This window comes from Typopeltis vanoorti, chromosome 10, assembly GCF_054136105.1.
Source record: "Typopeltis vanoorti isolate ZY-2024b chromosome 10, IOZ_Tvanoo_1.0, whole genome shotgun sequence".
Classification (NCBI taxonomy): Eukaryota; Metazoa; Arthropoda; class Arachnida; order Uropygi; family Thelyphonidae; genus Typopeltis; species Typopeltis vanoorti.
Window position 1 is genome coordinate 97397209 of NC_143558.1, and position 17198 is coordinate 97414406.

Sequence of the window (17198 nt, forward strand, 5' to 3'; positions counted from 1 at the left end):
ATGTTGGAACATGGTGTTAGTAATAACCAGTCCATGTCCTGAGCATAAAAGCAACAGATATTTGCCATTATTATTAGCTTTATTTTTTTTCTCCAAATTTTCCCACAATATTTTTGTGTCTGACAATCATTTCCTACTCCACTTTTTAAATCATCACAAAAGAACCAACTTTTCCTTTTTCATTGTGTCAGTTACTTTCTCTAAGCCTCAAAATATTCCTCTGCTTCTGTCTATAGAACCTTCTTATACCATTGGCACAAATAAATCTCATAGTCCAGTTCCCTGTTATTTGTCCACATCACACTACTTGATATTACCTGCTATTCAAGAAGATTAGCCTCATATTTGGTGTTGAATATTATAGCTACTCCTTTTCCCTGATTGTTATTGTCTGAATATAACATTTTGTATTTATTGCTTAAAAAGATCTCATCAGTTTTTGTCGTTTTTGTTTCAGTCACCCCTATTATATCAATTTTGTACTTATCCAATTCGTCAGCCAGCTCCATTTCTTTGCCATTCAAGCTTCTCAAGTTGATAGTACCAATCATGAACTCTGGTGATGTTGAGTTGGGGTGTTTTTCAGGATTTGTTCAAGTAGCTGATTTTTCCCTGTTTGGCCTGGTTCCCTGGAAAAAACAACAGGGGCCTTGTTTAACGGAGTGATGCACCAGCTGGCATGAAATTCTATCATGTTGTACTATCATTTTATATTGTCGTTTAAGCAAATAAGAATACAATTTGGTCCGCTAAATCCCAAATTGCCAGCTCATCCTTGTTCGTTCAGTATCCAGGTAGATACCTAACAAGGTGCATCACGAGACGGTGAGGATTACACATTAGGTCAAAAACCCTGGTCAGCTCTATGCATTACTTTAAAGGATATGTGGAGGTCTCCTTTCAAGGCAATAATGAAACAATGAACCACTAATTGAAACTTAATAAGTATGCATTTCTTTCTTAAAGAAATGAATATTTCTTTAAGACATTCATTAAAGAAATATTCAATAATAAGTATGCATTTCTTTCTTAAAGAAATAAATACTTGTTAAGTCTTCATCCCAAGAGTTATAGACTTAATTTATATTCACACATACTATACAATACCTGAACATTAATTCACACCAACATCCTATGCAAATATATGCCATAATAAAAACACTATCATATAGAGCTAAAGTATTTGCTCAAATGACATTTAACAACAAAAATATTATAATACTTTTTAATAATTTCTCAAAAAATGGTTACTTAAAAAAATAAGTTGTTAACCCTACCTAACAGAAGGCAAACCAACTAAAAGAGAGCTATCAATTAGATAATTGATAGCTCTCTTTTAGTTGGTTTCTCAAAAATGGTAACATTTCCTTACATTAAAGGAGTATCTGAAAATATTATAAAACATTTGATAAATACTAGTTACAAACTTCCTTTAAGCCAGTATTAAAACCAAATTCCCTCATTTGTTCTCCACAAGAGGAAGTGCATCCATTGTCAGTTTGCAGAGTAATACAGGATACATTGCCGTAAACTTCCATATCATGGACAGTCTGGCAAATCTGCAGTGAAACGGAAAGAATACCAGATTTATATAATTAAGAACCAATATGAACAAAGTGGATAATAAAACCACTTGCTGACATTCCATACATTGTCATTTAAGATTAATAGAATAACCACTAACTTAAACAAGAATGGATGGAAAAAACTTCCAAGCTTCTGAGACAGTAATTCTGCATTTAAATCAACATAAAAAGCTTTCACCATATTATCTTTATCCTTGAAAATGTCTCAGTTCCTGTTATGCAAAATATTAAATTTCTTTTTACTTCTGCACTGAATAAACCATTCATATTTTTTTTTTATTAACATGCACGACTAAAACATAAGTCTAAATAAGTGAATTTTTCCAATGTAATTTGAAGTGTTTACACTATTGCTTGATCTACAGCTGCAATCACCTCTTGATTCAAAGAAAAACGCTGACCAGCGAGGAAGAGTTTTAGTTTTGGGAAGAGATAGACGTCAGAGGGAGCCAAATCTGAGGAATAGGGTAGACGCAACAATTCATAGTGCAGATCCCTTAATTTTCCCATTGCCAAAACACCTTTGTGAGCAGGTGCATTGCCTGATGAAAGATGATTTTTTTCTTCAGCAAACTGGGTCTTTTCTCACGAATTTTTTCCTAGTCTGGTTAAAAGACCGGAATAATATTTCCTGGTTATTGTTTTAAACTTTTCAAGATAATTAATAAACAAAATGCCTTTAGCATCCCAAAACACTGATGCCATGACCCTTCCTGCTGATGGAACCGGCTTTGTCTTCTTTGGCACTGAACAACTGACTTCTGTCCACTGTTTCGACTGCTGTTTGGTTCTGGTGTGTAATGGTGAATCCAAGTCTCATCCATAGTAATAAATCGATGCACAAAATCAGATTCATTCTTGTTAAAACGCTCCAGGCACTGTTCAGAGATATTCATGTGAGTGCATTTTTGATCTGCGGTGAGCAAGCGCAGCACCCATCTTTTTCAAAGCTTTTTCATTTGCAATTCTTCATGCAAAATATATCCTACACGTTCTTTTGAAATGTCTATAGTCTTAGCAATTTCGCACACTTTGACTCGCCAGTCATCCAATACCATATCGTGTACTTGATCAATGATTTCTGGTGTTGTTACACTTTTTAAATGTCCTTCATGTGGATTATCTTCAAGGCTGATATGGCCACGTTTAACTTGGTAGCCCATTTCTTAATTGTCGAAAATGAAGGAGAAGAGTGTCCCTAAACTTTTATGAACTTCGAATGAATTTGTTTTGGCATTAAACCTTCTTTTACAAAGAATTTTACAACTGCACGATACTCAATTTTATCCATTTCAAAGGATACAGACAACACTTTTGCTTCAGACAGCTGTATAAAACAAACTACTTGATAGAAAGACTTGCAAAAACGCTCCAGGCACTGTTCAGAGATATTCATGTGAGTGCATTTTTGATCTGCTGTGAGCAAGCGCAGCACCCATCTTTTTCAAAGCTTTTTCATTTGCAATTCTTCATGCAAAATATATCCTACACGTTCTTTTGAAATGTCTATAGTCTTAGCAATTTCGCACACTTTGACTCGCCAGTCATCCAATACCATATCGTGTACTTGATCAATGATTTCTGGTGTTGTTACACTTTTTAAATGTCCTTCATGTGGATTATCTTCAAGGCTGATATGGCCACGTTTAACTTGGTAGCCCATTTCTTAATTGTCGAAAATGAAGGAGAAGAGTGTCCCTAAACTTTTATGAACTTCGAATGAATTTGTTTTGGCATTAAACCTTCTTTTACAAAGAATTTTACAACCGCACGATACTCAATTTTATCCATTTCAAAGGATACAGACAACACTTTTGCTTCAGACAGCTGTATAAAACAAACTACTTGATAGAAAGACTTGCAATTTCACATGGATGCTTATGACAGATGTACCAACTTAGGGAAAAAAATATTGCCATCTATGGTTGTGGCCAAGAACTTTTTCAGACCACCCTCATAATGCATTCCTATAATATTGAAATATAAGCTAATTATATTGTCATATTTATTTTGTTCCAGCATGTTATTGTGAGTCAATATTGTAGAAAGTTAACATAACTGATGGGATGTATTAATAAATTTACACACACACACTTACACAAAAACAACATAGATTCAGTTAACTTGTGGGCAAGTTTGTTAAACTAAGATTTCAAACTTTTTATATAAGAAAAAATATTGTGTGCGTGTGTGTGTGAGTGAGTGAAAAGGCTCTTTTCTGCAAATGAATTATTTTAATTTTGTTTGCTCACAAAAAAAATAAATTTTTTATAGCAATAACTTACCTTGGAAGCTAATTCAGCTATGCAGGCACATGCAGCTTCCCTAACAGCATGATTGTTAGCTTGTGTCTGAGAGACATAATATTTCACCTTAAACAAAACATTAAATATTCTATTAAAGCTAACCTATTGTTCACATGGTTAGGGATACAAATTTTCACTTGAGCAGAGAACTATTTCTTTACTTATCCCTTATATAAAAATAAAGCGCTACTTCTTTTTCATTTACTAGCACAGAAAAAACTAAAACACAGCCAAATGCATATATTGAAAAACAGATCTTAAAGCTTTTTTGTAGCATAGCAGATAGTACAGGTTGAATCCATTAGTATGCTATTCACTGGATCTGAATAATGATCTTTTACTTATGTAGATTAGTAAAAATATTTATGTAGCTCCAAAAAAGTCTAAATGTTTTTACATAAATTTTACCAAGGTCAAGCCCAGTAAGAATTGTAACTTGTACATAGGTGTTTGTTTAAATGTAAATAATCCCAATGGGAACTGTATATGCTCTCTGCCAAATAAGGGAATATTCTAAAAGGTGTAGTATTAAGGCAATACTTTGCCAATTGTAAACAGTATATTTTTAGCTCTTTGTAAAGACGTCAAATTTTGTGTGTGTTCTACATGGAAATGCTCAAGGCAGTGCTAAGTAGACCGACAAAAGCTTCAAACGAATGTCCGCTGCCAGAACGAATAGAATTTAGGGAGTGTTGGAGAAAAACAAAGGAAGGGTCAGTCTGAAAAAAGGATCAAGGGATTTCACCAAAATGTTCGGGGACCACATATCTCCATGCAAGGATTCACAAGTGACTGAATAAAAGGCATTGGCGAAAAGATCACAACATCGGTTCCAGAATTTTTTTTTTTTTTTTTTTTTTTTTTTTTTTATCAGTGATCCAGAGGTCGTCGAGCAGTCATCAAGAAGTCGTCTGCAGTTATCCATCAGAGATCGGGAACGCGACTTCAGGAGAAATCATGCCAGTGATCTAAAAGAAAGACGACGGGAGCTGATCCGCCAGGCAAAACAGATATTTGATGACGAATTGACAAGTCTTCGCCAGGAGCTGTTAACCAGCGGGAAGAAATTGCTCTGTTGGTCCAACGCACATGCAAGCATTCCACAAGCCGATAATCTTCGTCCGAAGTGCAGCGAGTACAGCATTCCAAAAGCATCAGTAAATCTATCGCCGGCATAAAGAGGGAAAGAAAAACCTGATACGAAAAAAGAAAAGAAAAAAAAAAGGAACAGAGGTCCAGTTCGAAGCCAAGTGCACAGTGGGTAGCAGCAATAAAGTGAGTTGACCCATTTGTTAAATTTTCTTGAGCTTTTAAGAGAACTTTTATTAGTGGACTGTAAAGCAGAGGCTGATCTAAATAGGCCCATTTAACAGTTGAAGTTTATAAAGTAATTAATTGTCAGGAATTTGTAGTTGAAATAAGTCATAGTGTAACTGTTTGCTGAAACATGTTTATAGAATATTCCCAGTATAGAAAGGAAAGAGCAATTGTATGTAAAAGATATTGTCTATGTGTTCGATGAATAAGAGTTAACAATTAAGTAATAAGTATCATTGCTCGGTATAAATGATTTATGTTATATTAAGAAAATTAGTTAAATATGTGATATGATTTGCGTGAGTAAAATGCAGGAACGTAACTAATTTATTTATGCAGATTTGAATTGAGATGTTTTTTTTTTATTACTGAAAATGCAATGTAAATTTTTCTTATGTGAATTAAATTTTGTTGTTTAAATATTGAATAAGTGTCGCCTGATTCTTAATTATTTGATGCACTGTTCCGAAAAAATATCAGAGCCTATTAGCAGGAACCCAAGAGAAAGGATAGTAGACCATGACTGCAGATACTAATTAAATTAGAGATATTCTGAGGGTAAATAGAAAACTACTGGACGCATTTTTACACTTCTTGTTAATAGAAAACGAACATCAGTGGTGCAGCTTTTAAAGAAATAAATTTGCCGGTGTTCGAGATATACAATAAGAAGGCAAGTGCAGAAGGCAGTTTAGCGTAAGGAGATATGTACGAGATTAAAGAGTGATAAGGAAAGCAAATTAATGTATAAGAAAAGAGAGAGATATATAAGAAAGGATAAATAATATAAGATATATATATATATATATATATATATATAATAATAATAATAAAATAAAATAGATAAACCCTCATTTATTACAGCTGATCATACTCGACTTTTTATGTGTTAGCATCTAAGTCTAAAGGAATATCAGGTATAGTTAATGCTTTGATAAATATGACATCATTAAAAAAATATGATCTCACTGGTAACTAGTATTAGCAGTACATTAATTTTTGATGTCATTCTGTACAGTTTAAACAGTGTACTTTGCTCAGACATTCATCAATTGCAAAAGCCACTGGGTGCATATGATAAACATATAAAGGAATGAAAACAGGTCAAGGAATGAATTAAATAACAGTTTAATACTTCCAATATTTCTTCAAGGAAACCATATAAATTGTAATGAAACCTGAACTACATAAAATAAAGTAAACCAGAAGGACTAAAATCCTACAATACTAGCTATATGAGGAGTGCTCTTTATTTGCAATCTCAGGAAGCCTTACTTATTACACAGAAAGATTAACAGTTCCTCTGTATCTTTGAAAGTTTCTCATAACCAAATTAAGTTAGGCTGATTTTAAAGGGAATCTGCAAAGTTCAAAAATAAAATCTCTCACATTTATATTTTTTGCAATGAAGCATGCAAGTTGACTGCAGACTGCATTAAACTGCCTAAAATCCCTAATTAGGGGACTCAACCCATTTAAGGAAAGATGAGAAACGCATGGGTGGGAAATGTTTTGAACCTTGCTTTTGATACTTGGGTGGTGTTGAAACGTGTTTCACGACGGTCCACAGTTGTGGATACATTTATGTTCTCCTAAATGAATGTTAGCCAAACATCCAGTCTACCCACAATAGTCTAACTGGCAAGAACAAAGAACTTTATATACAACAAGAACTGACAGAAAGAGAGAGAGAGGAGTTGGACTTCAGAAAAAAAATGAGTAAAAGTACAATTCAAAAGGAGCACAAAAACTGTATTCTTTAAAGAATAATCTATTTTTTCAGACATATTCCAAATAGATGGTAAATTGATGGTACCTCTGCAATCTAACTAGTCTTGGATTGCATAAGGATTGTGTTTAGTTCATGCTGTTTGTAGCCATTACATAAGCGTATGTGTGCACGCATAAAATAAATAAATGTATACATAAACACACGCACACACACACACACACACACTTAGGCCTGTGTAGCTCAGTGGGAATGCCACTTGCATCCTCCATGATAGGCACCACTCAAAGACAAACTGTTCAAGTCTAGTCACTGACTGGAGGAACTTATCCTAAGGCTTTCTTCGACAGGCTCCTGAATTAGTCGATCTGTGGCAGGGCAAGTGGGTTTTTTTCCTCCCAGAAACTTGGATTTTTCATCCCGAAAACTCAAGAAAATTGACAATAGAACCCACATTATTTCAGACAAAAACATATTCTGCTGGGTTAGGTACCAAAAGATGAAAGCACTTTGTTTGCCAGTCTCTTCATCTATTATCACTTATAATTAATGATAGTCTTGGGCCAACTATCTCTGATTGGCCACAGGTAGATAATGAACTGCCCACTCAGCCTCCAAAAAGCTAGATAGGGTTAAAAAGTCTCATCTACTCCCTATAAGGGAATAAAAGGCATCTGCTGATATACCTGTTTTTTAGCAGACACACACACAAAGTGTGAGATGAATTTCACTGCTTCACTTATTGAAGACCTGAACTGGCTTGAAAAGGTTTCATGTTTGGCCTCAAAAACAGGATTTCCAGACTGTAAAAAATAAATTTCTGAAAATAACAAAAACATAAAAATAATAAAAGAAAGAAAAGGGACAATGAGACTTATTTGTGCTTATGTTCTCACAGAAGATTCTAATAAGGAAGAAGTGGAGGAATTTCTTGAGGCATTAGAGAAGACAGTTGACACAATAAAAAAAGGAAAAGTTGGTCCTTGTTGGAGATCTAAATAGCAGAGTAGGAAATGATTGCCAGACATACAAAAATATATTGGGAAAATTTGGAGAAAAGAGCAAAGCTAATAATAATGGTAAGTACCTGTCAATTTATGCCCAGGACATGGACAGTTATTACTAACATAACTAGTTCAAACATAAAAATGTGCACAATTTCATATGGAGAGAAGATGCAAGAAATAAGAAAAGTCTCATTGACTATGTAATTGTCAACAGTGATGTTTTTCCAATGGTTCAGGACACAAGAGTATATAGAGGATCTGAAATAGGAAGTGATCACCATTTAGTGTTGAGGATAAAATTAAACTTATTGAAATGAAAGATGAGTAAGAAAACTTTGAAACAAATTTAAAAGTTGAACAGCTATCAGATGTAAACTGCAGACATAAATACACAAACATCTGCTTTTTCCCTCTTTTACCTTGTGGTGTCGAGGATTTTTCCATTCATTTAATTGCAACCGTACACAAGGATAAGGTGGTTAGCCATATGCCTGCCAATGTATCCTATGTCTACAGAAGAGTTGAGTTTTCAAGGCTGGTTTGCATGCTTGCGGGATGAAAAACTTCAGATAAACTGGTGAGAAAAACCTTACAGTCCACGCCCAAGACCAGCTGTACTTGGCTATGTTTGAGAAAGATCCTAAGCACCTCGCGTCAGCGACAGGAATCAAACCCAGGACACTCCTTTCCAAGGCATATGGTTGCAAAGTGCATAGCCACTCAGCTAACCGTGCAGACAAACACAAACATTATTCAAGAAAAACTGAAAGAGTATGAAAACAAGAACCAAACCTTGGAGATTCAGTGGCAAACCTTAAAGAAAAAACTTTTATTGATTCAGCCAGAGAGGCATGTGGTGAAGTAATCTGCAAGGATAGAAAATCAGAACTCCACAGTGGACATAGGAAATTACAGAGGTAGTCACTGAAAAGAAAAAAGCATATTGAAAGTTCCTGGCAAGTAAGTCACCTTCTGCTCTTAGGAAATACAGAAAAAATGTAAAAAAAAAATAAAGAATTGCGTAAAATTAACTAAACAAAAGTCATGCGAAGAATTTGGTAATAATACTCCAAAAAAATATAAGGGAAGCAGTAAATATTCTGGAAGCTATTGAAAAAAGCTCAGAAATGGAAGAAAGAGTACTGTGAAAGGAATTAGAGATGATAGAGGGTACATGAAAACTGAGGATAAAGATCTTATTGATGTATGGAGTAATTACTTTGAAAGATTGCTAAATGAAACAAGCATGGTGACAGCATGGTGGTAGAAAACAATCAACAAGAATGCCACATATATATATATACACACACACACACACACACACACACACACACACATAGGTCTGCGCAGTTAGCCTAGTGGCTGTGCGCTTTGCAACCATATGCCTGGGGAAGAAGTGTCCTAGGGTCGATTCCAGTCAACGACGTGAGGAGCTGAAGGATCTTCCTCAGCCATAGCCAAGTCAGCCGGTCTTGGGCGTGGACAGTAGTGTTTTTTCCCCCCAGTTTATCCTGGGGTTTTTCATTCCACAAAACAGGCAAGCCGGCCTTGGGAACTTAACACTGCAGAAATAGAATACACCGGGACGTGGGGTTGACCACCTTATCCTGTAAACGGTTTGAGGACCGATGATTAATAAACCCTACAGAGAAGAAAGATTAATGTATCTGGGCCAAATATTGGAAGAATTAAATATTATTTTTAATCCTTTTTCAGTGCTGTTTCACTCCATTAAACCTCTAACAAATATAACAAATATAATTTTCTTTGTAACCAAGTGAAAAAAACTTTTTATACAAGTGTGAAGACTGTCTACCTAAAAGAATGGTTATGATTAGAAAGATGTGTTATTAGATTGCATAAAAAGCCCAAGCTATTATTATTTTCCATGGTGAACCAGACCATATGTGTTGATTGTTGAGGTGAAGAAGAATGTGTATCTGAAGTGCCTGGGCCCATGAGTTCATATCGAGAACATACCATTAATATACCACCTTAAAGAGACAGAAGGTTCAAGTAAAGCTGTTAAGCATGGCCAGGTGCTGTCACAAGGAAGATGCATGGTAGTACTCTGTGTGTATATATATATATATATATATATTTTTTTTCAAAGTGTAGAAACAACCACCATGGAAGGAAGTGGCAAAATTTTTTTATAATCGATAATTTGTCATTCAGGGTGATGCTAATGAAGAGAAAAGTAATGTCAAAACGGAAAATAATATAATTACTTCTTGAATAGCAGACAATTTCAAGTAGAATGATAAAAAAAAAAAAAAATCAGCTAACGCCTTTTTATTCCTGTATACAGGAATTAGGCAAGGCCATTTAGCCCTATCTAACTTTTGGAGATTGAGTGGGCAGTTCAATCTCCACTGTTACCAATCAGAGACAGATGGCCCAAGGCTATCACTGATTAAGCGGTACGCAGTGAAGAGAGACGGCTCAAATGTGCCGCCATCTCATGGTCCCTAACGCTAACACAATATATTTAATGTCTGAAATAATGTGGGTTCTACGGTCGATTTTCTTGAGTTTACAGGATGAAAAACCCGAGTTTCCGGGAGGAAAAACCTGCTTGCCTGTGCCAGAGATCGACTAACTCGGGAACCGGTCGAAAAAAGGCTTAGAAAAATTTCCTCTAGTCACCGACTAGACTCGAAACCAAGTCTTCCTTCGTGCGGCAAGCGCGGTGGTGTGCAAACGGCACATCCACTGAGCTACACAGGCTCCAAGATGTGAAACTGGACAATCAGACATTAGGCTTATGGTTCCATAGCAGTTTCAACAATTGAAGAAGTAGAGGAGTTTTTCTAGTCTCAATGGAGAAAGCAGCTGACAAAGAAAAATGAAAAGTTTCTTCTTATTATTAGAGATGTCAGCAGGAGAGTATGACATGCACCAAACATGGACATATTTTGGGAAAATTTGGAGAAGAGCACAGAATTTCTTTTCTAAGCAGGAAAAATTAATATCATACATAGTTTTATAAAGAATCAGAGGAAAGTAGCTTTTCAAGCTGAGCTGTACATTCAAATATTATTATTATTACATGACACCTCCAGGGAATCCAAGGACTCATCGAGGGAGGGCACCTGCTCTACAACTCTGTCTCCACCACTCAATCCACCAACTATAACGAACCACAACTACCACCATCTACTGCCCACCACCACCACCACTAGTATTTTCACAGACAATCACAAACATCCATGCCCACAGCAGGACTCGAAACTGCACCCTTTTGGCTGGAGATCGGATACACTAACCAACCACTCAGCCAACCAGGCCAGCAATAATAAATAATAAAAAATTATATAAATATTAATGGAGAAAAAGTAAGTTTGCAAACAAAATCAAATTTTGTGGATTTGGTGGCAAAATCTGAAGAAAACACAGACTTCATTGAACTAGGGAGACATGTGATGAAGTTATACGCAAAGATAGAAAATTTAGAACTACACAGTGGGCTCCAAAAGTTACAGATGCATTCTAGAAAATGAAGAAATAATATCAAAAGTTCCTAGCAAATAAATGAGCAGGTGTCTGAGAAAGTACATAGAAAAATGAAAGACAGTCTGTAAGTAGAAGCCATAGAAAGACAAATATGGAGGTTGCAAAATGTTCTGAAGGCTATTTAAAAAGCTTTGTGTAGAGAAATGAAAACAGGGATGATAATGATGACATAAACCACAACAGTAAAGATATTCTGGATGTATGGACTACTAACTACTGTGAATAATTTAATTGTCAGCAAAGAACAACGACAGTAAATAGACAAGAGGATGTACTTAGGAATACATACTAATACTGAGAAAACCCAGAAACTTGATAATGAAAAGGCAGTTGAAGCAGATGATTTCAATTAAAAATGTTCAAATATGGATGTAGAAAAAGTTTTATTGGTGTCTATACTACATGATTCAGAAGACCATTCAGAAGGTTGAATTCCAAATGAGAGAGGAACTGCTGCAATATCCATCTATAGAAAAAAAAAAGGGAAATAAAACTGAACGTAAGAACTATAAAGGAATTTCTCTACTAAGTGATCCATGAAAGATTTATGCAATCAAAGTAGAGAAAACACTAAGAAAAATTCTGAGAGAGAAATCTGGAGAAAAACAAGCTGAGTGGTGCAGGCCAAACACAAGTGGCAAGATCAGATTTTAACTTCAAGACAAATGGTTGAGAAATTGTGAGAATATAACAACAATCTAAGTTTTGCAGATCTGGAAAAGGCATATGGCTAGGTGCCAAAAGAAAAGCTGTTCAAAACACTACAATTATATCATAGAAATGACATAAAGTTCAATCAATTCATTTAAGTTGTAAGCCAGCAGCTAAAATTGAAGTAAAGGAAATTTGAAATAAAATATTCTCTAACACAAGGTGCACTATTTCCACTATTACTCATCATCTGTAAAAGACATAAAAGTAAGAAATATTAAACCTGACATCAAAATTGGAGATATTTAACTGGGATGTTTTCCAAGATGCAAATGTTATATTCCTAAATAAATCCAGAGCAAGTCTTCAAGATCTTTTAAATAAATTGAGCAATGGCTATAAAAAGTTTAGCACAAAAATCACATTAAATAGACAAACTAAGAAAACATGCACAACACTGAAAAAACATCAACTGCGCATTTTCAATGGAGAATCTGTAAACAAGTAAAATACTCTTCAGCTATTTTAGATACAGTTTTTAGTGATGGTGGCAGACAATACAAATTATTGTCTGCCATCATTTACATAAATTTATGTTGTAATTTCTGGAATAAACTGAATATAGAGAGGAATAAAATTAATTTAATAATTAAATATTTACAACCTGACATTTTACCAGTTCAAACTAGCTTTATTATTGAAGAGGGAAAAAAAAGGGACTCTGGTCATCTGAGATACTTGTTAAAAGGCAACCAGATGGGTCCCTCACGTGTTCATTCCATCAAAAGCCTACACACACACACACACACACACACAGGAAGATACCTGCATGCCATTTCACATCACCATCACGCTCAGAAAATCGGAATTTTCAAAACTTTAGCCTCCACGGCAGAGCAAATTTTATCCTCAAGACAGGTAGCTGTATCTGTTGTCCCAGATACAGTCTATGTACACTTTTTGAACAAAAGGTTTACAACAAACCTCCTACCACCATATTCTTATATCAAAGGTACAACAGATAAACTGGGCTCACTCCTGAAACAACACAAAATCAGAACAGTTGACAAACCTTTGGCCAAAGTCTTCACTTTTCTCAAATATACTACTAGGATCCTCTCTCCTTCCCAGAAGTCTACAGTATACCCCTGTCAATGTGTATACAGAATCCAGTATTTTGGAGAGACAAGATGGACATTTCCAGAAGAAGAGAACATAAAAAAATATATTATGTAAGAAAAACCTGCTACTATAGCTGGAATTAAGATTGGTGGCAGAAAAATAAATAATTTAAGATATGCAGATGATACAACCCTCATAGCAGAAATTAAGGAAGATCTGGAGCAGTTGATTCTATTGGTTCTGAAAGTAACAAAGGCAAGCTTAATTTAAACATCAGCAAAACAAAAGTGATGGCTTCTGTAAATTTAAATGAATTTATAATAAAGAAAGATTTCAGCATATCATAAATGGCTTGGAACCAAAACTCCAGCATCCAACTCAGCCTACAAGGCAGCAAGCAACAAATGTAAAACAACCAGCAAATCTAAAATGCAAAAAAACTTACCTTTTGCTCTCAAATAGCAGTCAAACCCATGCAATCCACGCATGTTTCCACCACTTCTCTAATAACCAGATATTACTATTATAACATCTTTCCCAAGAATAAAGACAAAGTATCCCTGCTTTACCAAGCACTGCTCAATGCATAGCTCCTCTACTCTTCTATCAAACAGACAGACAGACAGAAGAATCCTATGGATACCAACAATTTTATTCCTAAAGGCATCACCCCACAGTTGTACTTAAAACTTATACTCCACAACTAATATCTATTCTGTACCTTCTCCATAATCTTTCATACTCAACTGGCATCTTTATAACATGGAAACAAGCCTATATTCAGTGGTGAGCTATGGAAATTTTAACAAAGGGCTCGTATCATCGAGAGAAAGAGAAAAGAAAAAAAGAAAAAAAAAAGCCGTATTTCACACAAAAACATTTATTAATACAGCTTGTGTACAAATTCCAATCAAAACGTATGAGAGGACAATCAACCTCTAAAGGCTATCATTTTTAAACAAATATTTCATGATCTAAACATGACATATTTGCACACAATCAACTGTGTTAATTTATCTTACATAAGAAAAACATTTTTTAACTATCAAAATATAAATCTTTTATAAACCATTTGATTAGCTACTGGTTTTTACCGTACAATTGGCTACCAGAAGGGAGAAGGGTAAAGTTAGCACATGCGTTTATTTTATTTTCAAACTTGGGTGCATTTGTTATAGAGGAGTTGAAACAACATTTCCAAATAATCTATATACTGCTCAATAGACTAATTTTTGTTACGTTACTGTATGAGTTTGTCGCTTAATATGTTTTAAAAAAAATTTTTTTTTTTTTTTAAATAAAAAAGTAAACAAGAAGAACAAGGGGCTTGTGCAAGCCCTTTATAGCTCACCACTGCCTATATTCAACACATCTCAAAGTAAGGAGAAATAGGCAAATATTGTATCACTGCAGTCAGAATAGTTTCATGGAAAATAATGAAGAAAGTCAATTTTCAACTACTTTATAGAATGGTAAATTTGGTACTATCTTGTAGAGTTTTCTTTTTAGACCCCCTTATAATATCAAAAATTTATCAATAACACCATCATATTTAACAATCGATCAAAGAAGTTAATTACTCCAAACATCTATAATATCTTCAGTTTTCGTGTTGATTCTTTCATCTCTAATTCCTTTTACATTATTCAAATCGGAAAACAAACCCCAACTCAACATCACCAGAGTTAAAGATCGGTACTATCAACATAAGAAGCCTGAATGGCAAAGAAATGGAGCTAGCTAAGGAATTAGATAAGTACCAGATCGACATAATAGGGGTGACTGAAACAAAAAAGACCAAAACTGGTGAGATCTTTCTGAGCAATAAATACAAAATGTTATATTCAGGCAATGACAATCAACGAAAAGAAGGAGTAGCCATAATATTCAACACAAAATACGAGGCTAATCTTCTTGAATGGCAGTCAGTCTCAAGTAGAGTAATGTGGGAAAATATGAGAATGGGGAAGTGGACAATGAGACTTATTTGTGCCTATGGTCCCACAGAAGGTTCTACTAAGGTAGAAGTAGAGGAATTTTTTGACGCTTTAGAAAAAGCAACTGACACAATGAAAAAGGAAAAGTTGGTCCTTGTTGGGTATCTAAATAGCAGAGTAGGAAATGATTGCTAGACATACAAAAATATTTTGAAAAATTTGGAGAAAAGAGCAAAGACAATAATAATGGCAAATACCTCTTGGATTTCTGCTCAGGACATGGACTGGTTATTACTAACAACATGTTCCAACATAAAAATGTGCACAAATTCACATGGAGAGAAGAGGCTAGGAATAAGAAAAGTCTCATTGACTATGTTATTGTTGATAGTGATGTTTTCTCCCTGGTGCAGGACACCAGAGTGTACAGAGGATTTGAAATTGGAAGTGATCACTATTTAGTCTTCAGCAGGATAAAATTGAATTTCATATTGAAAAGAATAACATGTAAGAAAGTTTTAAAGCGAATAAAAGTTGAGCAGCTCTCAGATGTGAACTGTAGACTAAAATACAGAAAGATGATTGAAAAGAAAATGAAAGAGTTTGAGAACAGGAATCAAACCTTGGAGATTCAGTGGCAAACTCTGAAGAAAACATTGATTGATTCTGCCAGAGAGGCATGTGGAGAGGTTGTGTGCAAGGATAAAAAAATCAGAACTCCCTAGTGGACACAGGAAGTTAAAGAGGCAGTGAAGAAAAAGAAGAAAGCATATCAAAAGTTCTGGCAAATAAGTCAGCTTTTACTCTTACAGAATACAGAGACAAATGTAAGAAAGCTAAACAGTGTGTAAAACTAGCTAAACAAAAGTCATGGGAGGACTTTGGCAAGAATATAGAAAATAAATATCAAGAAGGTGGCAAAATATTCTGGAGGTTGTTGAAGAAGCTTAGGAATGGAGGAAAGAGTGCTGTAAAAGGAGTTAGAGATGATAAAGGTGACATGAAAACAGGAGAAAAAGATATCCTTGAAGTATGGAGTCATTACTTTGAAAAACTGCTAAATGAAACAAGCAGTGATGACAGCACAGTGATAAAAAACACTGACCAGGCATGCAGTCAGGAATACATATCCATACTTGAAGTAGAAAAAGCCATCAAAGGCTTGAAATGTGGAAAGGCAGCAGAAGTAGATGATATTCGACCAGAAATGCTGAAGTATGGTGGTATAAGAGTCTTACAGTGGCTGCACTGCATAGTTCAGAAAGCCTGGACAGAGGGAGGAATTCCCAATGATTGGAGTAGAGCTCTCATAGTACCCATATATAAAAAGGGAAATAAAACTGAATGTGAGAATTACAGAGGTATTTCCCTACTGAGTGTTCCTGGCAAGATCTATGCCAGTATACTTGAGAAACGGTTGAGAAGAATTGTGGAAGAAAAGCTTGGTTAAGAACAAGCTGGATTCAGGCCAAACAGAGGCTGTCAAGATCAGATCTTCACTTTACGACAAATAGTCGAGAAAGCATGGGAATATAACAAAGATCTGTATTTAAGCTTTGTCGATTTGGAAAAGGCATATGATAAGGTGCCAAGAGAGAAGCTATTCAATACGCTGCAGTTATATGGTGTCAATGGGGCATTATATCAAGCAATACTTAGTCTTTATTTGAGTTGTAAGTCAGCAGTTAGAATTGAAGTACAGGAAGATGGTTTAATGTTAAATCTGGTGTGAGACAAGGATGTACATTATCCCCTCTGTTATTCATTATCTATATGGATCACATTATGAAGGAAAGTGGTATTAAACCTGATATCAAAATTGGAGATGTTAATGTCAGCTCTTTGCTTTATGCGGATGATGTTATACTTCTAAATAAATCCGCTACAAGTCTGCAAGATTCTCTGACTAAATTGAATAGCTGTTGTAATAGATATGGTATGAAGCTCAGCAATAAAAAGACAAAGACAATGAAAATAGGCAGAATCGTTGAAAATGTCAACTGTGTTGTGAATGGAGAATCTGTGGA

At 35.0% G+C, this 17198-nt stretch overlaps 1 protein-coding gene across 1 annotated transcript in view; it reads right to left on the bottom strand.

Annotated features, from left to right (window-relative positions):
- LOC150102616 (uncharacterized) overlaps window positions 1-17198 on the bottom strand; it is a 234723-nt gene that overhangs the window by 121077 nt on the left and 96448 nt on the right. Inside the window, exon 8 of the mRNA XM_090398679.1 lies at window positions 3872-3958. Within this exon, the coding sequence (XP_090254805.1) occupies window positions 3872-3958 (87 nt within the window). The remainder of the gene's footprint in view (window positions 1-3871; window positions 3959-17198) is intronic.